The sequence below is a fragment of the Phytophthora sojae genome (assembly GCF_000149755.1).
Source record: "Phytophthora sojae unplaced genomic scaffold PHYSOscaffold_9, whole genome shotgun sequence".
Classification (NCBI taxonomy): domain Eukaryota; phylum Oomycota; class Peronosporomycetes; order Peronosporales; family Peronosporaceae; genus Phytophthora; species Phytophthora sojae.
The window spans coordinates 326,096-346,429 of NW_009258123.1; the positions used below are offsets into that span (position 1 = coordinate 326,096).

Sequence of the window (20,334 nt, forward strand, 5' to 3'; positions counted from 1 at the left end):
ATTTTCGCCATTTCCGTCACGTTCCTGTTCGTCGAGCTAAACATGTTGGAGTGAGCGGTCAACGAGCGACACAGGAGATACAACGAGCTAAAGGGACTCTGTAAGGGTTAGATGGTGCTACGGGTACATGTAGGTAGGAATACTGAAGGGGCAGCGGATCTGAGCTTACCTGCAACCCCCATACTTATCGATGCCACCCACCATCAATTGAACATTGCTCGTTTTTGTTTAATAGTGAAGTAGTTCTGAGGTACAAGTCAGTGAATATTTTTCACCTAATGGACTTGTATGTGTGAATTATTTATACAATCGCTTCAGATGCGAATTACTACGAGTGCAATCTTCCTCAGAGATTCCAAAGCTTTAAGGAGGATAAATCGCGTCGACCCCGTGCCAAAGTTAGCATGGAAGGAACATCTTCGCGTGCAACAAGGCCCCTTAATTTCCCTCTGATCGAGCCTTTCAATTGGTAGATTACAGCAGTATTTCAGAGAAAATTATAGTTCTCCGCTAGCGTGAAAAGATATGCTTAAGTGCGCGTGTTGCTTCATAACTATTCACCACGGGATATTGCATTTCATTTCAATGAAATGTATAATAGCAGGTTAGTTAAAATATGACGAAACGATATGTGTCAAGGGCTGGTACAGCCTAGCCAGGCTTCTACGTCCGGATCACAGGCTTCTCCGACTCCACGCTGGATCTGGAGCTTGCGCATAGCGATATAGCTCGCTGTAGTCTCGCAGTTGATGACCATCATACGCGTGTTGTAGCATATGCCCTCATATCCATTCAACGTGCACTGTTTGTACTTGACGCCTCCACAGAGTTCATCCGTCGAGTACTTGCTTGGCGCTGTCGATTCTCGATCGATCGGGATTGAAGCGGGACAGATAGTACGGCTGAACAATGCAAGCTCAGCTTTATCCTCAGCCGAAATGCGTGCGTCTGTGCACGAGAGTGGGTGATGCTCACCGACGATCGGCAAACACTGGGACTCCGTCATATTGCATGAGCCAGTAATGAACCCATTGCAGCATACTGCGCTTCTGGCCCGAATCACGATATTTTTGATGCTGCTCAAGGGAGCCAAGGACGGTAAAACCTGCACACTTGGGAGGTTGATGATGTTCAGGTCGCTGAGTGAAGTAAGCCCCTCAAAACTAGGGAGCTCTGTGAGGGAGTCGAGAACCGCCAGCGTCAAGTAGCGTAGCTTGTGTAGAGACGATAGCGATGGGAGTGCAACCACGTCCGGTAACGTTCCCACGTGCAAGAACGCGAGGTGGTCCATTTCATCGAACACTCCGTCTGCAATGGATAAAAGCCGTCTACTCGTAAAGTCGCCTTCGATATGACTGTCACATTGAAGTCGCATTAGATATGAGGTTAGTTGTGAGTTACCATATTGCCAAATATCGCAATACTTACAAATATTCCAGACTGGAAAATTCCGAGACCCATTCTGGGATATGAAGCGTCTTGGTGTACGCTAGAATGAGCTGCTCCATTTTATGGCATCGCCTGAGTTCTTCCGGTAGCTCTGGTACCGCTCGATTAATGATCTGAATAATGCGTAGCTCTCCTGCCATTGCCAGCTCTGCAAGGTGAGACGTGATATCCTTGGGGTCGGTCCACTCCGCGAATGTCGCCGGCGAAGTCACCCGGTCGGCAAATACCAGGCATGTGCAATCTTTTTCACCGAAGTTCCAATAGTAACTATAGAGAGCGCACTGGTCATACTTGCTGCATAGCGCTGTTGTGGACTGCACGGATCCGATCGAGTACACAAAGTTGTGCACTCCAGCAGCGAAGAAAACAAACGAGAGGAAGAGCTTCGGAGCGGCGTGCTTCCCCATCTTCGGCGTTGACGAGAGTGTCCGGGTGATGACAGCTTTAATGATCCCAGGGCGGGATAATTTCGGTTTGGTTGGTTCAACCAACGCCCGGCGTTTCCGCTCGAGTTGTCTCTCCTGGTGGTTGTGGATGAGAGTCAGCACGATTTTCCGCCACTTGTAGAGCGATAAGAGGTTGAGTGCAGACTTGTAGAACAGTGAGGTGCCCGACGAGAACTGCAGGTAGTGGAACGCACTGCAGAAACGGGAGATCTGCGACGGCTCTGCAAAAATGCGAGCCACGACGTCAAATATACCGGGGCTGAGGGTTTCGGTCCTTGTTAGAAACTCTTCGCGATCAAACTTGAAAGTGTAGATGTAGTAGATCAGAACTACAAGGGGCGCGAACACTGCGAAGAAAAGGTCAAAACTAAACCACACCAATGGATTAGTCATAAGGTATGACTCATTACGCTACAATGCACAATTGTGAAGGTATCACTTACGTGTAGTAGAGCCGAGTAATGATCAGATTTGGATCCACGACGTAGTGCTGGCTTCGGTAGCTGGTGACAAGCCAGTTGCAAAGCAATAACACCGAATAGTAGTAAATGATGGGAGTTGGAAACCCCTTTCGGAGATACGTATACATCGTCATGGACTGGAAAATAAGCTTCGGGAGGTCTAGCGCTGCAGTCTGCAACGCCAAACGCGCACCAATCGTAGATGTTAGATACCTGACTTAATATCTTTCATAAAACCAATGCACTTACAAAGTAATGTTCACAAACGTCGCTTGGTAGTCCTTGATACCAGCGCAAACCACGCTGGTACACGTTTATCACGAACCCATTCTGAGGAATTACTGATAGCAAAATACTCGAGCTTCTCGACGTTTTCGAGGGGGTGCTCGTAGTGTTTTCTTCCGTTGATTCCGACTGTTTCGGGCCCCCCTTGTGGTAGAAAAACACCATCGTCACTGCCAACGCCGTGTACCCGGTGCCGAACAAGGTAAGCAATATCACGGCAGAAATAATGATGCCAGTGTCCGATTTCGGGAGCAGCCAGAACTCGCCGTTGTCGAACTCCGTGGTCTTCATGATCTTGTTGGCCATCGTGTCCGCGTGGATCTGAATGGCCGCCAGCATGAACGTCCAAGCGGCCGATACGCCGAATAAAATCATCATGGGCACTCCGAGCACGCCAAAGACGTCGTAGAACGTGGCCACTTCAGTCGCCACAATGTTCGCGACGGACGGTCGAGCATCTGAAAACGACGCTCGGGACAATCGATTCATCAGATACGACGGTCGTGGTGAACGAGATTTCTCCGAGCTTGGAGAAGGTTCTTTTTCTTGTTGTTGTTGCTTCTTTTCCTCCTCTTCTTCTTGTTGAGCTTGGCCTTCCTGCTTGACTCCGCATGAAACGATATCGTCCGTCTCCAGTACGAGGGATGGTACCACATCGGATGCCTCGACGCCGTTGCCGTCATCTTCGACGCCTCCAACCACCTGCGGAGACATCTCCGCTCAGCACAAGTCACCGATGAAGCAACCGCAGCGTGTTCGTTGCAATTTTCACTTGCCGCCTTGAGCGGGAGGATAAGCAAGAATAGCGGCAACGTTAAGTGTGTGGTTTTGATCGTTTGCACGATGGGACGGTCGTTTCAAGTGTTTTTCTTCGCCCGTAGGAATCTCGCCATCGAACTCGAAACTTCTATCTCCGGCAACTAAGTTGATAATAAGCTGAATTTCTCTGTATTTAGTTGTTGTTGAGAGCAAAGCCTAGATTGAGATCTTTGATCAGGAACTTGCACAGCCAAACCACGCCTCCACATCCGGATCGCACTTATCTCCAACACCTCGTTGAATCTGCAGCTTCCTCATTCGAATATACCCAGAAGTCGTCTCGCACTGGATGACCATCATCCTCGTGTTGTAGCATATTCCTTGAACGCCATTTAGCGTGCACTCCTTGTACTTTACTCCGTTGCAGAGCTCATCCGTCGAGGTTTTGGTCGGGGCGGTCTTCTCTCGGTCGACAGGGGGCGAAGCGGGACAGATTGATCTACTACCAAACGACTCAACCATTAGTTTGTCTTCATCTGAAATACGGGCATCTGTGCACGTGAGAGGGTACTTCTCGCCGGAGATCGGTAAGCATTGCGACTCGGTCATATTGCATGTCCCCGATAGAAATCCATTGCAGCAAACCGCGCTTCGGGCGCGGATGACCAGTCGTTAAAGGGCTCAAAGATGGCAAGACTGTCGCTCGGGGGGCATGAATGATACTCAAATCAGTGACGGACGAGAGCCCGTCAAAGTTTGGTATCTCCTCCAGCGAGTCCATAACAGCCAGCGTTAGATACCGTAAGTTTCTCAAGGAAGACAGTGATGGTAGCTTTTCCACATCCGGAACTGCTCCCAAGTGCAGGAAGGTGAGGTGCGGCATATTGTCAAAGATCCCGTCCGCCACAGTTGCAAGTCTCTTGCTGGTGAAGTCCCCTTCAACGTGACTAGAACGCATACAACGAATAATGGTTATGGTTAGATTCTCACAACAAAATATCTTGTTAAAGTAACAAAATGGCAGGATACTTACATGTATTCGAGATGGGAGAATCCGGACATCCAATCCGGCAACGATTCGGTTTTGGTGTAGACAAGAATGAGCTGCTGAAGAGAATGGCATTCTCTTAGCTCTTCAGGCAGCGCAGGCACAGCACGATTGATAATTTGCACTATATGCAGCTCTCCAGCAGCCGCCAGCTCGGCCAGATTGCTTGTCGCATCAACTGGGTCAACCCACTCGGCGTATGTTTCTAAAGAGGTCACGCGGTCGGCGAATACAAGACACGTGCAGTGTTTGCGACCGATATTCCACTGGTAGCTTGGAACAACACACTTGGCGTACTTACGACACAAACTTTGCGTCGAATGCACCGATCCGACCGAGAACACCAGGTTGAAAATGCCCCAAAAGAAGAACACCAGAGAAAGTAGGAGTTTAGGCACGAAGTGCTTCCCTGCTTTAGGCTTCAATCTGGACGCGGTTAGAGTCTTCGAGACGATAGATTTGAGGCTTGATGTGCGAGACGAGTCGATTGGTACTGGTCCGACCAAGGCTTTACGCTTCCGGTCGAGTTCCCGCTCGTGATAATTGCGGATCAGCGTGAGAATAACATTCCGCCATTTGTAAAGGGACAGCAGGTTCAGTGCAGACTTGTAGAATAGCGTGTCACCTGAGGACAACTGCAGGTAATGGAATGCACTACAGAAGCTTGAAATCTGGGACGGATCGCCGAATATTCGGGCCACATTGTCGAAGGTGCTGGGGGCGAGTCTCCATTCTTGTGAGGAATTCCGCACGATCAAACTGAAACGAGGTGATAAGTACACAAGAACCACAAGGGGTGCGAACACCGCGAAGAAGAGATCGAATCTGGCCACAAGAAGCAACAAAAACAGGTTGAGATTTGCAAGCGTACTGTAAAATAAAACTTCACTTACGTGTAGTAAAGCCGAGCAATGATCAAATCTGGATCGTTCACGTAATGTTGGCTTCGGCAGCAAGCCACGAGCAGCAGCAAGACCGAGTAGTAATAGATAATCGCAACCGGGAATCCATCCAGGAGGTAGGTGTAAAGAGTGATACTCTGGAAAATGAGTTTTGGCAGATCCAACGCCGCTGTCTGCAGTGGGGAAATCGTTAGCTTGGGAACCCCCAAAACACTCGAATAACCTCCCATCCAAAACTTACATAATAATGCTGACGGACGTCCATAGGTAACCGGTGCACCCACGACACGAAGCGATGCAATACATTCCTTGTCGAGGCAGGAGGCGATGAGGGAGCTTGAGTTGGCTTGTCGACAATATCATTATGCGAGTCATTATGTGACGCGTCTGAGTCCTCGCTGGGGCGGCCAGCGCGGTAGAAGAACAGCATGGTGGCAGCCAACGCCAAGTAGCCAACTCCAAAGAGCGAGAGGAGAACTGCCGCCGAGATGACGAGCTCAGGTTCAGGCTGCGGGAGCGACCAAAACTGCCCATTGTCGAACTCGGTGGTGTTCATGATGGAGTTCGCGATTGTGTTGGCGTTCACTTAAATCGCTGCTAGCATGAAGGTCCACGCGGCCGAGAGGAGGAACACGATGATCATCGGCACTCCAAGAAACCCGAAGACGTCGTAGAAAGTGGCCACTTCGGCAGCGACGGCATGGACGATGGACGGTCTTGGCTCCGACGACTTCGATCCCCGGAATCTGGACAGTCTTGGCTTGAAGGCCGACGCTCTTGGCGGCTTTGCTGGACGTGGCGGGGCTTGCTCATCCTTTTGCGTCCCAGAAGTTGCGACGTCGTCGGTCTGGGCTACAAGGGAGGGCAAAGAATCCACAGCCAAAGTCTCCGCAGGCGCCGACACTTGACTTGCACTTGCAGGGGCAGTACTGTCAGCACGCGACATACCTACAGTAGGCTGCTGCCGAACTAGGGACGAAGACCGTAGAGAGGGAGCCGTCCAGTCTGTCGGCTGGTGAAAAGTCTGCGACCAGTCTGTTGGCTAATGGAAAGACTCTTTGAAACTAACGTCACACCCCGTCGACTCTGCGAAGATATTTCAATCGACTTGCTAACGCTAAAGATACCACAAGCACATTAAATATGCTAAAAAATGAGCCCAAGCAAAGCTGGCAAACGTATGTTGATGATGATTTAAGTATTTACCCTTGTACGACTCATATTTGTATTGTGCAGGGCCTGCACAGCAAGCTTTGAGTATTTAGTTCGATTCATGACACACCCACACACAATCAGCTCTCTTGCGGCGCGTGGTGACTGCATAGCCACCGCGTACGACCTGAAATCGTCGAGCTTTCCAGCACTCGATCACAGCGCCGCAATGCTGCCCAGCTACTCCGTTCCACTCGAGACGCTGTCAGATTCTCATCACCAACCAAGGCGTCCAGCAGATTTCGCACGTACTCGCGCTTCTCCTCGCAGAAAATGAGCGCGGTGAGTACGTCCAGCACCTGCTGAGCCTTCTCCGGGTCTCGAGCCTTCAGTTGCTGCTCCATCGGGCCAAGTTCCACCTCATTGACCGGGTTCAACGTGGCCAGCTCCATGCGTTCAAGCGCTTGGTAGAACGTGCGCAGCTCTTCCCATTGCTGGGGTCCTAACAGTCCGCTGGTCTCGCCCACGCTGAGACCGTTGGACAAGATGGCGCGCGCTTCGAGGAACAGCATGGTCTCTCGGACCAGCGGCATGACCAGAGACAGCAAGGACGTCGTCACCGTCGCGCCACACTTGTTGGAGGTAGTGATACTGCACGGAACCGCCGCGTTGGCCTCGCAGGACTCGCACATGAAGACAAGCGGGAACCGCAGCTCCTCTCCTCTTTGTTGTTGTAGGCGCTTGAGCTTGGAAACCCACTGATCCACTGAGTAAAAGCTGGCACGGTACGTCAGGTCAACCTCCAGCTCCACGGGGGGCAGGAACAGCCACAAACTGGGCGGCAAAGGCTCCGGCTCACTGTCGTCGCCCTCGGTGACCACTTGAAGCTCCTTATCGACCGGGATCTGGTCCTTCCCGCTTGCTTCGCGCTCGGGCTCGGACGACGGACGTTGTGAGCCTTTCTCCTCGATAATAGCCGAGAGCATTCGAGACACGACCGCGCTCTTGACTGTCGTGGTCCGTGAAACCTCGCGCTCCTTGGTCTGGAAGATCTTGTGCTTGGAGATCGAGTCAACTGACGGCCGCGACATGGGATTGCGCTGAAGACACTGCCTCAATAGGTCCTTCATGTCAACACTCGGCACGAACTTGGCGATGGATCGCTGGAAGTAGCACGTGTTGCTCAGCTCACTATCGAGGTCGGAGGTGGCGAGACGGTCAAATACATCGTGAGGTGCTGAACAGCCCTGGAACTCTTCCAACTGCCGACCGGGGACGTGCATCTTGAGGATCATCACTCCAAGACTCCAGACGTCCAGCGAGGCGGCAGCGCGTGAGCTGTGCTTGTCCTCTAACGCGAGAGCAGCCAATTCAGGGGCGACGCACTCCGATTGCCACGTTTCGAGCAGGTCCGGATCGGGGCACGGAACCTTGTGACCAGCTCTGGATGCGTGTTCGAGGCCCCAGAACTTCAGTCGAGCGTCGGGCGAGCACGCTACGAGGCTGTTGGCGTGTAGAGCTCCATGGACAAGACCTCGAGCGTGGAGAGCGCGTAGAGCTGCCACTACACGGGAAATCTGCTGCACTAGCGGCTCGCGAGACGCAGCCATGTGGGCGCGCAGCGTCGTGCAGCTCGGAGTCTCCAGCACCAGAACGCAGCAGTTCAACTTCATCGCTTCACTGTCGTTCCCCAGCACAAGCTCATATTCCAGAGACGTATCGTAGAGCCGAGGAGCGAAAGCCCTCGACATCTCGTCGTGCTGCAAACACGAAAGCGCGTAGCTCTCACGTCCCGCTAGATCCGCGTCGTCTTCAATAAATATCTTGAGCACCAGCGTGACAGGAGGGGCTGGCTCGGAGCTCGCATCTTCTGCACTAACGCGGCAGTCGATAAAAAACGCGAGTGGCGTCTCCTCCACCTTGACCCCATGACTGAAGGTGTAGCGGTGGGCGTTCACCGTGAGCGTCGCTGGACCATCGGCACTGGGTTTAGTTACCAGCGTCTCCAGAGCAGATCGAAGCGCTTTCCGGGCTGCAAGACGAGCTTGAGCTGGCGTCGCACTGGCCGTGCTATAAGTACTGAGTAACTCAAGTGAGTGAGTACTGTCTCCTGCATCACGGAACGACGCTCGGCGTCTTGTATTGCTCGCGTGGAAGTCCTGTGGCGACGCGAGGTTGACGTAGCCCACGTTGGCTGAAGTTGACGACTCGTGCTGGTGGCTGGACTCATCGTAGGCGTCGGTGTGGGTGACGGCGATAACAACGCAAGAAGCTCGGTCCTTCGTGTCGTGGTGGTCGATCTCACCGCTGGACATCCGACTGCGAGAGAGCTCACTGTCGGCGACGGTGAAATTTCCCGAGGTTTCGGATCTGTCGCGCCCCAACTTGCCGAACGGATGAGGGAGGTCCAAGATGGCGTCCGTGTCTCGATTCTGCATTCGCTTCCGCTTACGAATGACAAACGCGAGTGTGACACCAATCGCCAACACGGCAGGCACCACGACAGCAACGATTGTGATGGGGATCTCCTCCATGTGGTCACCGCCTTGAATTTTGACCGTTTGATCGCTCCCCGATGAAGAATCGGCCTTTGACTCAGTGTGAGCAGATCCGATACTTCTGGAACCTACGATCGAGCTCCTTTCTTCTTGAGCAACAGAGTCCAAGGTAGCGATGACGACGTCGTCGGCCTTCAAGACGGCGTCAGCCGTCCACGTTGTCAATTGTTTCTTGTGAGCAGCGGTCTCAGTAGTCAAGCTCATTTTGTCGTTCTCGCGCAGATCGATTGTCGAAATGGTGCTTGGTAACGAGTAGAGAGCCGATGGAAATTCACTCAACGCGTTCTGGCGGAGATCACTACGACACAAGCACCTGGTAAGATCGCTGAATACAGGTATAATCAAGTGTATGGTGCAAGCTTACATCGTTGAGAGATCGGAATATGCCGTAGCTAGGGCATCCGCGAACTCGAAGGAGATATTGGTGAGCCCGCAGTCCACAATCGAACTGTTCAATCCAAAGAAGCAAAATGTGAGAACTTCTGATACAGAAAATAATGGGGTTTACTATGATAGTACTCACATTTGCTGGATGGACGCTGGGAGTACCAGGTGCAGGTCACTTTCAGCTAACGGGATACCTTCCAAGTATCTGGCAGCAAACAAACACAAAACAACGTCAGATATCGAAAGCACGGACTTAATCTACCGCTTTATCATATTACAGAATTTCGAGGGCGGAGAGCTCCGCGAATGCTGCGGGTGCGATCGTGACTGGGACAGTTGGAGCAAATCCCGACGCAGCTGAAAGCGAAAACTTGGTGATTGTCGAAGACACGAGCTCGTCGACTTTGGAGAAGGTCGAGGACAGGTTCAAATCGGACGAAGACGCGGCGACGTCCGCTCCGCTGTTGACGTAGAAGTTCTGCACCAGCGACGGATTGAAGAACGCCGACGGGGCCGCGTCCTCAGACGCACAACTTACGACCCATTTGGTCTCAGACTGGGCGCCGAGCACTGCGCGGTCGCACGAGAGTGTCCCCGATTGAGTCGAAGTCGAGGCGTTGGCAATTGTGCTCCAGTACGCCAAAGCGAACACTGGCAATAGCCCGAGCTGTGACCCCGGCATTGAGATGGCGATTCCGGTGTACTCTCGCTAGAATGGAAGCTCAATAAAGCTCCTTGAGGCTGTAATGGTTGGTGTACGCGCTGGGCGTGGAGATAGCTTTTGCTCAGACCCTGCAGCAATCCAAAGGCAGGGACAAAGCAAAGTGGAGAACGGGGTGGGATGGCGGCAGGAATGCAAGTGAAACAGCCCGGTGGTGGCTTCCGGAAACAAAACCCTCATCTGACCCCTGGATGGCGCTCTTGAGGCGCCAGGAGACACCTTGACGACACAGAGTGCAGTTCTTTCCGTTGTCAACGGTCAACTGGCGTTCAACCAACCCAACGGCGCGTGAGGAAGCCGCGCCCAAGCTTGATCGTTGGTTGATACCTTCATTTCGTTAGCGTGCCGCCACTGAGATATCTGACGGCACAACGCAAGAGGCTGTCGATCTCAATACTACCACATGATATGATACCATGGGCAATACAGAGCAACGAGCAGCAATGCTGGACGATAGCAGCAGAGCAGAGTTGAAGCAGAGGGGAGAACCGTCAGACAGCACTGCACTATGGTGCAGCACTTGCACTCGGCCGTTGAAAACCGTTGCGGCCCGCGTCGTTTCGTGCGCAATGCGGCTCCGCCTGTTCGTCTGGTACACGAGGGTGGAAGCTGAACATCTCGCTGGACGGAGGCGCAGGGCGGAATGGAGCAAGTACCTGAACACCACAGCGGGCCTGATCTGCTCGAGGACCGGTTATTCTTCACTTTGCCGCGCGTCGTCGACTGCAGAGCGTGGATCTTTGAGGCTGCCGCATCTAGTTGGAGAATCCGATCTTCGCCTTTCACCGACTACCGAGTCCGCAGCATCTGACCCCAGCAGCAACAACAGCACCACGACCGACTGATAGCAAAACCCACGAGGGTGTATTTAGCGTGAGTACTTCGCATTTGGACGCTGCGTCTTTGCAGCGCACACGTGCCGTCCCCTGTCTGCTTCTCGTTCTCTGCGCCTCCTCTTGCTACGTCGCAATGTCGATGCGGTCGAGTACTTCCTGGAATATAGTCCGGTCGATGAGAGCTGCTTTACACCACACCCTGGCGGAACATGGCGGCGGCCACGCTCATGAAAGCCGTGATGTTGGCACCCGTGTGGAGGTCGCCCGCAGCGTTGAACTCCTCGGCGGAAGCGGCCACGCGGTCGTGAAGCATGTACATGTATTCTGCACACAAAACCACAAGTTAATACCTGTACAACGTCACAACTTCTCACATGCTTGGCCAAACGCACCCTTCACGATCTTGTCCAGCTCGTCGTCCGACAGCTGCGTGGACGCGCCGAGGTTCTTGGTAATGAGCGCGAAGGAGCCGCCGTTGGAGGCCTTGTTCGGGCCGAACGCGAGGCCGTGCTGCTTGATGAGGCTGATGGCCTCGTCTGTGCAGGGGAAGTTGGCGCCCTCGAAGATGCCCTTGCAGCCGTTCTTCACGAGCAGACGCACGGCGTCGGCGTCCACGTCGTTCTGGATCGCGCACGGGAAGGCGTAGTCGCACGGCGTCTCCCACAGGCGGCCCTCCTCAATCGGGTGGTAGTTGGCCGTCGTGGACGACATGATGTAGGCGCCGAGACGCGCGTTGCGTTCCTCCTTGATGCGCTTGAGCTCCGCCAGACTCTTGGTCGTGAAGCCCTGCTCCTCGATCACGTAGCCGAAGTTGTCGCTCAGGCCGATGGGGATGGCGCCCAGGTCCAGCAGCTTCTGGGCCACGTTGAGCGCCACGGTGCCACTGCCCGAGATCAGGCAGCGCTTGCCCTTGAGCGTCTCTCCGCGCGTCTCCAGGATGCGGTTGGCGAAGTGCGCCACGCCGTAGCCCGTGACCTGCGGGTAGTGGTAGGCGCCTCCACTCAGAATGCCCTCGGTGCCTCCCGGATGCAGCTGGCGCAGACGCTTGTACTGTCCGAACATGTAGCCGATCTCCTGCGGGCCCACGCCGACGCCCGACGTGGGCACGTCCGTGTGCGGGCCGATGTAGTTGGCCAGCTCCGTCATGTACGACTGGCAGAAGCGCATGATCTCCGACTCGCTCTTGTCCATGGGGTTGAAGTCCGAGCCGCCGTGCGCGCCGCCGTACGGGCCGGCCAGCGCGTTGCGGAAGATGGTCTCGAAGCCCAGGAACTTGGCGATGCCGTGCGTCGTCTCCGGGTGGAAGCGCAGGCCGCCCATGTACGGGCCCAGCGCGCTCGAGAACTGCACGCGGAAGCCGCGGTTCACGCGGCTGCTGCCCTCGTCGTCGATCCACGGCACGCGGAACTGGATCACGCGCTCGGGCTCCATGAGCGTCTTCATGACCCACGCGTACTTGGGGTAGCGGTCGAACACGGGCACGACGGAGTTGACGAAGTTCTGCACGGCTTGCACGTACTCGGCCTGCAGGCGGCGGGTGTTAGCGTGCGACGGCGCGTTGGAAAGAGCAGTCAAAGGGCTTCATTTTGAGCCATGGGGGGCATGCGTACCTGGTTGGGGTCACGACGAATCACCTCGTCCGTGAGCATGTCAGCGGCCTCCTGGCCGTTGCGGAACCGCTTGTCGCCGCCGCGCCTGAACAGCGGCTTGTTCTTCCAGTGCTTCTTGCCGTGCGTCGTGCCGTGCACGTCCGACATGAGCGACGAGGCGGCGCGCGCCAGCGTGGGCGTCGCGCGGGGCTGCGAGCGGCGCACGAGCGACAGCATCATGGGGGTCGACGCCTGTTATGGGGGAATCCCGACTGGCGGCCCAGGCTGAAGCACGCAGATCTTCGAGCTGAGCCCGCTCCGGTGGTCCAGGTTGCCAGATGGGGGTACAATGTTGCGCGATCTTGCGTGAAGTTGATGGATGGGAAACAAGTTGCGCGGAAGGTGCGCAAATAGAGCGAAAGTTGCGGGGGCGAAGTACCGGCCCTGTGCGTGTTTGTTCAAGCAGTTGAGGCATCCCGCTGACGTCACTTTGCATACTTGCCGACTGCCACTGGACGTGGAGATGCCGACGGCGGGTGTCTCGGGTAAATGTATCGGCACGACTTCATGGTGCTTGAGCTTCGTGGCAACAATTGCAGCATTTGAAGCGTCTTCGGGTCCCAAGGTAGGTGTGTATGCTATCGCAGGGAAATGCCATGGCTGGTGTGTGTTTTGCTTCTTCTCTTGGAGTACAGATAGATTAATGGGCGTTTGCAGTTGAGAGTTGGGCCGTGGATCCCTCAACCTCGTCCACCGTTTCGATGCCTGGGCAGCGTCGCCGTCGTGACCTACTTCCTGTGAAGATGCCTCGCTACTGAAGTTATATCACGGAGTCTATGCCGAAGTAGCGTGTCAATCAACTGAGAACGACCATATCGTTGGTCTTCAAGACATTCACACTAAAACCCCGAACTGTTTTGTTAGCATTGTGTAGGATTAAGAATTGCTACAACTTGGACATTCCTGTTTCGGGGCCGTACTTCAACATTCGATTTACCTGTCGTGTCGATTCAAGTGCGTGAAAGTTTTTGCTACCATCGAGGCTGTTTCCCTCTTGACAATAGACCTGTTAAAAAAATCAAGAATTAAAAATACAAGAACCTATCCATATTAAAAATTAACGTCTTTTTTTTAATCTACAACGGTCGAGGTTTTCGATACCGCGTTAAGTGGGTAAAAAAAAAAAACTTGGTGTGTTTTAACACCCAATTTTGTTTTTCTCAGTTTTTAAACTGGCCCTAAATTTTCAGTTTTTAAAAAAATTGAGAATTTAGGGCCCTCTACGCCAGTTGATAAATCTCGCAGTATCCTGTTTAAAATATACTACGAAGCTTTGCGTTGCTCAGTGGGCAGAGACCTGCTGTCTATTGAGCTCTAACTGGGTTCCACGTGTGGTGGCTGCTGGAGTTGTTCCCACTTCCGCTCCCCAGACTCAGCAGTGACGATGTCGGGTCCTTCGCCAGCGTCTTGTACTTCATGCCGAGCGATTCTTGTAGTAAGCGAATACTCATTGGCGCGTAACCCGTGTAGGGGAACATAAAGTGAATATCCGAAGGATGTCTGGTGTCCTCGTCATCCAGAGCACCGCGCATTAGCAGAAGCTGCTTGCGCATTTTAGGGAAGTCGAAGCGGTTCTCGACAGAGAGCAGATCCATCTTCTCCAATTGCACAAGCAGCGGCAGAATTTGGTGGCCGTAAGTATGGCAAAGCTGCTGGCGATACCAGGCCAGCGTGTCTGGCTTAAGTCCGCCGCGGACGAGAGAGCACAGACAGAGTAGCTTGATCACGTCGTAGAGATTCAGCGGAGGCTCACGCAAGATAGCCTCTTCCAAAAAGCTGTCCACGTCCTTGGCCGCTGCTGATGACGCACTCGGGCCAGCACTCATGATGGTCATTTCTGTCTCGACGCATCCACGCAGTGCAAGCTGCGTGCTCAGCTCTCGGATACGCTGCACAAGCTGCAAGTGGTGGGCCAACGATCGCTTCTTCTTCACCAAATGCGGCGCCTTGGCCAAGAGAGCCTTCACCTTCTGGAACGCTGCCTGGCTGTCCTTTGGTAAGTCAGCACTGGACCCGGCCGAGCTTGCCCCGCACTTCTGTGGCCAAGTCTTTGGCGACATCCACGAGCTGGTTGGAGACCAAGTTGAAGTTCACGTCGCGGATCTCGTCGAACAGCGCGTCGAGGTGGTTCAGCACCACTTTCTGCGTCGTCGTGGTCGTTGTCGACTCCTCTTTGATACTGCTGCTAGTGCTTGCAGCGTCCTCCGCGTCCTCCTCCTCTTTCTCGTACGTGACGACGCCATGGTTCACGCCCACGAGCGCATCCAGCAGTCCTTCATACGTCATGGGCGTCAGCAACATAGACAAAGGGTCTTCCATGCGGTCAATCACTACCAACTTGTCCATGGGCGCAGCCACATCGGCCTCCAGCTCCTTGGTCCCTGCAGCTCGACTCATCTTGATCTTCTGCTGCTGCCGATGGGCCAGCTCCAGCATCTTCTTGACCCTCTGAGCGAAGAACCCATGGCACGTGACGTCCAAGATCCTCCGACCCGTGTGTCTCTCCACGGCCAATACACTCTTGACGACGTCCGTCAGCGCCCTGCTGTCCCCCTTCACATAGAGTTCTCCGAAGACACTGTCGTGACACAGCGCCGCGACGCCGCGGTCCACTGGGATGAGGCCCAACGCCAAGTTGGCCTGGCGGATGAAACCCGCCACACCCTGTCGCTCCATCTCCAGCGTCACGTCGGAGGTGGCCGAGGGCAGCCACAGCACGGCACAGTGGCGGGTCGGCGCGAGCTCCAGCGGCCGGAGGGCGTCGGCCAGCCGCTTGGCGACGGTGGGCAGCGGCGGCGCGACCACAGCCACGTCCAGCGTCTTCTTCCCCTGTTCCTGGTTGGCCTGCGGGTCCTTGGAGATGTCCAATTGGCGCTGCAGCTGCGCGACGTCGCCCGTTTGTAGCTGCACACTCAGCAGGCGCGAGATCCCGAGCTTCTCGTAAAACTCGCTGCCCCCCGAGCCGTACGCGAGCAGCTCGAAGATGGCCAGCTGCGAGGCATCGACGGCGAGGACTACCTTCCCTCGGGACGAGCTGGCCGCGCCTAAGGCCAGCTCAAGGGACCGGGAGAAAGCGGTCAACGCATCCGACTTCAGCGCGGCTTCCAGCTCCATTGTTGATCGGTACTGTACGGTGATTTATAGGATTGGTATTTAGTCCAGCTGGACCTATTCTCGGTGTTCGTCATTTGATTTTAGTCCTTGAAGGTATGCATCTACGTGTACGACAAGCTCAGCTACCGCTCATAAGTCCGCCGACTGCTGCGGAGACTTGGTCTCCACGAATCCTGCTGACTTGGGCTGCTGGCCGCCGCTGTGGAACAGCGCCTCGATGTCTTCCAGCATCATGCCCTTGGTCTCCGGGCAGAAGAAGTACACGAACACGCCGCAGATGCAGCACAGACCCGCGAACAGGAAGAACACGCCGTTGATGTTGAGGTGCGGGAAGAGCTTGACCACCTCCGTCATGACGGCGCCCATGGCCCAGTTGGCCGCAGTCGACAGCGCCACGGCCGGCGCGCGCACGCCCAACGGGAAGATCTCAGCCGGGTAGATCCAGCACACGGGCCCCCACGAGATGGCGAAGTTGAACACGAAGAAGGCCGTGCCCACGGCGATGAACCAGCCGCCCACCTTGGGGCAACCCGCGTTGTCCACGTTGCCGTCGCAGATAACCGTGAACAGGATGGCAGCGAACAGGTGACCGACGACCATGCCCACAGCGCCGATGAGCAGAAGCTGGCGGCGGCCGAACGTGTCCACCCATCGCATGGCCGGGATGGTGCTGAGGAAGTTGACGCCCGAGAGGAAGAAGGCCGCGTAGATGCCAGCGTTGGTGATGTCCTTGAAGATGAGCGCGCCGTAGCTGAAGATGGGGTTGATACCCGTGGCCTGCTGCAGCACTTGCAGCATCATCGCGATGGCCACGCGCTTGAAGATGGACGGCTCGAGCAGCTCCGTGAGTCCCTTGTTGGCGGCCAGCTCCTCCGCGACCTGGTCGCCGATCACCTCGAGCTCGCGGCCCACGTTGTCGGTCTGGCGGAGACGCTTGAGCACGCGCTCGGCCTCCTCCTTGCCCTTGTGCAGGTACGTCCAGCGAGGACTCTCGGGCACGAAGAAGATGCCGAGCATGACCACGATCGGCGCCGCCATGGCCACGCCGTTGGTCGTGCGCCAGCCGTTGTCGTGGTTCTCCACGATGATGTTGACGACGTTGGCCAGGAAGAGGCCCGTGACGACCGTCATCTGCATGAATCCGGAGAGCAGGCCGCGCAGCTCCTTGGGGGCCATCTCGGCGCCGAACAGCGGCAGCGAGAACGACGAGTTGCCCACGCCGAAGCCCTGGATCACGCGGGCGATGTACATGAGGCCGTGCTCCTGCGCCTTGTTGAAGCAGACCCACAAGGTGCCGACGCAGAACAGCAGGCCGGCCGTGAAGATGGTCCAGCGGCGGCCCAGCTTGTCGGCCACGATGCCGCCGATGAAGGCGCCCACAAGGCAGCCCAGGTTGTACGCCATGTTGTACCAGACCGTGAAGTCCGTCCACTCAGCCGGCAGGTCCGACGAAGACGACGTGCACTGCTCGTACGTGAAGTTGTGCCAGCCGACGCAGTAGTCGTTGATGAACGAGTCCATGATGAGCACACCCGAGGTCACGCCTTGGTCGTAGCCGAAGAAGAGGCCACCCAGCGCGGCGAACACGCACACGATGATGGCGTAGGTGCGCGAGCCTTCGGTCGGGACGTCATCGTCGTTGTTGTTGTGGACGTTCACCACGACGCCGGCAGCCATTGCGAAGGGGGGGAGTGGAAGCGAGGTAGCCGCAGAGCTTGCTAGCTTGTTGTGTTGGAGTGAGTGTGCTTGTTGCAGCAGGCTGAGAATTGCAGAATGAATGAGGCGGTGACACGGTCGGTGGTGCGGAGGCAATTGTCGCTTGATCGATACATGTACTGTACATACCGAGGTTAACGGTTTCCTGACGATTGATCAAGTGATCGGGAATCCGTACGTTATCTTGAATCGGTACACAAGTGGTCCAGGGAGCCTCCTTGTTAATCTCCTCCACTGCACGTTAGTTCATTATTCTGAAAATTTAGCAGCATTTTTTAACCCTTTCGCGAGTATCCTCAATAAATTATAGTATACAACTCATTGATATTTCCTTCTAAAAGGGCGCTCTAGGCGTCCTTTTACAAAGTTACGGAGCCTTTTCGGTGTGTCTCATGGGACATGCCATCTACGGTGATTTGCAGGATGCATAGAATGAATGCGTAAGACTTAGAATTTGTATAGACAATGATTACATGACGATTACTCTGCAAAAGGGCACAGGATGCGCCCTTTAAGAGGGGGTACACTCTACCGTGTTTTGGAAGGGCGCTTTCTGTATCCTTTTACCGCGGTCAACTCCACGTTCAAGAATACTGTATATTCTCCTCCTTACACAGCACGACATACAGACAACGACGGATAAATCCGGCACCACTGAATGGCATCCTCCATAGTAAATGTGCCAGAATTCTCTGTCAGGAACGATAGAGATTGTACAAGGCAATGACATAAAATACACGTAATGGAGCATAAAGTACACACAAATTTAGAGAAAGTACTTAACCCCATATGGAATACAAATGTCAAGTGTAAATCTCGAAGTTGATTAGCTATCTGAATTACCTATTGTAAAATGCACAACATATGTGTGCCGGGTTTTGCGTTGCCGTATTTATCCGTCGTTGTCTGTATTCCTTGTTGCCACAAACTGAGAGGATTCTGATGATGAGGGAGGAAAAGGGTCAACACGTCCATTGAGTTACTTTTCTTTGCTAAAGTCATATTTTAATACATGATATTTGTCACGACATGTACAGTACTATACAAGGAACTAGTGCTTTCTACGTTACCGTTATCTGGCTTACGAACAACATAACGTTATCTACCGTGTTACGTAAAGTTTACGTACGATAACAAAAAGCTGCATTCATTGGTTTAAAATGTAGCGTTTGTTTCATTGGTTAAAAGTCATGGCATTAGTCGATGTCATCCACTCCGAGTTATCTCATCAGTGGCATGCCCAGCGGCATCGAGTGCGCCAAGCCCAAGAAGCTGACGCTGATGTCAAGCCACAACTCGAGCGCAGTGAACCGGGGCGAGTCTTTCACCGAGGACACCGTGCGCTCCGTCCACATCAAGCACAGCAAGCGCCTCTTATCGTCTAATCGTCTGCGCTGTGTGGCGTGTCGATCTGCGCCAAATGCCTGTCGGCGCTGTCTGTTCTGTTCGCCCGGCACCACCGGCAGCGACGGCTGCAACGCGTGCGGCAGTCGGTCAAGCTGCTGCCGGAGAAAGTCGTGCTTGAGTTGTCGCTCGAGTGGGACGACGGCGACGAACTCAGCTCTTGGAGGCGCTGGTTCACGTGCTTCCTAGCTACGAGCGTGGCGTGGGTCACCGTCATCCTCTGCACCTTTAACTCGCCCACGGCCCTCGCGTCCACGTCCATGAGCGCGGAGCAGGCGCGGCCCCACATCGTCTTCAGCTTCACGACGACGCCCAGAGGCATCATGCAGCCCATGGTGGACGCGCTCGTGCGCCAGGAGGGCGACGGCTTCGAAGCTGTGTACGTCATCGCGCCCAAAGTGTACCGCGACCAGGTCGTGCCGATCCCCGAGTGGCTGCTGGACGGCCGGACCAAGCTCAACCAGAGCGAGTTCCGCGGCATCATGTTCGCCACGGGGGCGAGTCTGTAAGCTCCGGCTCATCGTGCTGCTTGACCAAGAGCAAGTGCTTGTTTCTCGTGTCCGGGCAGCCTTGCGCTCTCATCGCGAACTGTCCGAACTACGTACTCAAAGTGCAGCAAATGACGGGCATGCGACCGTGGCCTGAGTACTCTGACGTCGCATTCTTTTATCGTCATGGACCAGCGTTCGAGTTGTATTCCGGTGCTGTGGTACGCCGCAGGGGTCCATCAGTAGTGCATGGATTCAGTCCGTGACGAGAGCGAGTGGTGGGGCCACGAGAAGACCGATCCTGGCTCAATCTCCGATGCTTTGCGAGAGGAATCTCCATAGCTTCCCACAGACGCGACGGTGGACGAGACCTGGGTTGGAAGCGACTTCACGGGTGTCTTCGCGTCTAAACTAAGCGACGAGAACGGGTTCAGCTCCAGTGCAGCAGCAGAAGATGACGACGACTGAGCGCTTGACGACGCAGAGCAGCAATGACGCGAGCACCCGTACCAAGAAGAGGTAAGGAGTGTTGAAGTCAAAGTCGAGTCCTCCTTGAACGCCTTGCCGCTGCTGCTCCACATAGTTGCCAAGAGCAGTAGAACGACTTAATCATGCGCAAAATGCAGTGTATATAGACAATCACATGTAGTGCCCGTAGCGCGGTGGTAGGACAAATCGGTGACAGCGTAATTCATGTGTACTATGTTTTGCCGCCTCCTTATTGTTTGTAAAGTCGCCCGACTCACCTTTATGCATCGTTTCCCAACTTGCATACACTAATCGAAGAGTTAAAAGGAAACACAGCGTAGTTGCGCCGTAATGAGGATCAACACCAATCCCAGATAAACAAACGTACATTTTCATTGCCCATTTTCGTGGACAACATTCCGATTCAACAACTATCGACCTTTGCTATGAACTTATTCATCTTCGTCATTGCTGTCGCTGTCCTCACTGGC

General features: G+C 54.5%; 7 protein-coding genes across 7 annotated transcripts; 1 reads left to right on the forward strand and 6 right to left on the reverse strand.

The window, feature by feature from the left end:
• Positions 1 to 634: 634 nt before the first annotated feature.
• PHYSODRAFT_522129 (hypothetical protein) lies at positions 635 to 2,932 on the reverse strand (the record flags this gene model as incomplete). The annotated part of the gene is made up of 4 exons (XM_009536039.1): positions 635 to 1,355; positions 1,429 to 2,262; positions 2,339 to 2,529; positions 2,804 to 2,932. The coding sequence occupies 4 exons, from the start codon at positions 2,930 to 2,932 to the stop codon at positions 635 to 637; spliced, it is 1,875 nt and encodes a 624-aa protein (XP_009534334.1).
• A 702-nt stretch (positions 2,933 to 3,634) lies between these two features.
• Positions 3,635 to 6,163, reverse strand: PHYSODRAFT_318226 (hypothetical protein; the record flags this gene model as incomplete). The annotated part of the gene is made up of 7 exons (XM_009536040.1): positions 3,635 to 4,049; positions 4,141 to 4,347; positions 4,434 to 5,273; positions 5,342 to 5,523; positions 5,592 to 5,891; positions 5,985 to 6,110; positions 6,146 to 6,163. The coding sequence occupies 7 exons, from the start codon at positions 6,161 to 6,163 to the stop codon at positions 3,635 to 3,637; spliced, it is 2,088 nt and encodes a 695-aa protein (XP_009534335.1).
• Positions 6,164 to 6,642: 479 nt separating this feature from the next.
• Positions 6,643 to 8,817, reverse strand: PHYSODRAFT_522481 (hypothetical protein; the record flags this gene model as incomplete). The annotated part of the gene is made up of 3 exons (XM_009536041.1): positions 6,643 to 7,360; positions 7,445 to 8,415; positions 8,500 to 8,817. The coding sequence occupies 3 exons, from the start codon at positions 8,815 to 8,817 to the stop codon at positions 6,643 to 6,645; spliced, it is 2,007 nt and encodes a 668-aa protein (XP_009534336.1).
• A 2,374-nt stretch (positions 8,818 to 11,191) lies between these two features.
• On the reverse strand, positions 11,192 to 12,833 carry PHYSODRAFT_523689 (hypothetical protein; the record flags this gene model as incomplete). Its single annotated transcript, XM_009536042.1, has 3 exons — positions 11,192 to 11,328; positions 11,397 to 12,528; positions 12,615 to 12,833. The coding sequence occupies 3 exons, from the start codon at positions 12,831 to 12,833 to the stop codon at positions 11,192 to 11,194; spliced, it is 1,488 nt and encodes a 495-aa protein (XP_009534337.1).
• A 1,124-nt stretch (positions 12,834 to 13,957) lies between these two features.
• On the reverse strand, positions 13,958 to 15,767 carry PHYSODRAFT_305006 (hypothetical protein; the record flags this gene model as incomplete). The annotated part of the gene is made up of 2 exons (XM_009536043.1): positions 13,958 to 14,644; positions 14,667 to 15,767. 2 exons carry the CDS (start codon positions 15,765 to 15,767, stop codon positions 13,958 to 13,960), a joined length of 1,788 nt encoding a protein of 595 aa, XP_009534338.1.
• Positions 15,768 to 15,896: 129 nt separating this feature from the next.
• PHYSODRAFT_523069 (hypothetical protein) lies at positions 15,897 to 17,444 on the reverse strand (the record flags this gene model as incomplete). Its single annotated transcript, XM_009536044.1, has 1 exon — positions 15,897 to 17,444. The coding sequence occupies one exon, from the start codon at positions 17,442 to 17,444 to the stop codon at positions 15,897 to 15,899; it is 1,548 nt and encodes a 515-aa protein (XP_009534339.1).
• A 1,242-nt stretch (positions 17,445 to 18,686) lies between these two features.
• Positions 18,687 to 19,843, forward strand: PHYSODRAFT_305007 (hypothetical protein; the record flags this gene model as incomplete). Its single annotated transcript, XM_009536045.1, has 4 exons — positions 18,687 to 18,821; positions 18,974 to 19,392; positions 19,428 to 19,596; positions 19,718 to 19,843. The coding sequence occupies 4 exons, from the start codon at positions 18,687 to 18,689 to the stop codon at positions 19,841 to 19,843; spliced, it is 849 nt and encodes a 282-aa protein (XP_009534340.1).
• Between the last annotated feature and the right edge of the window lie 491 nt (positions 19,844 to 20,334).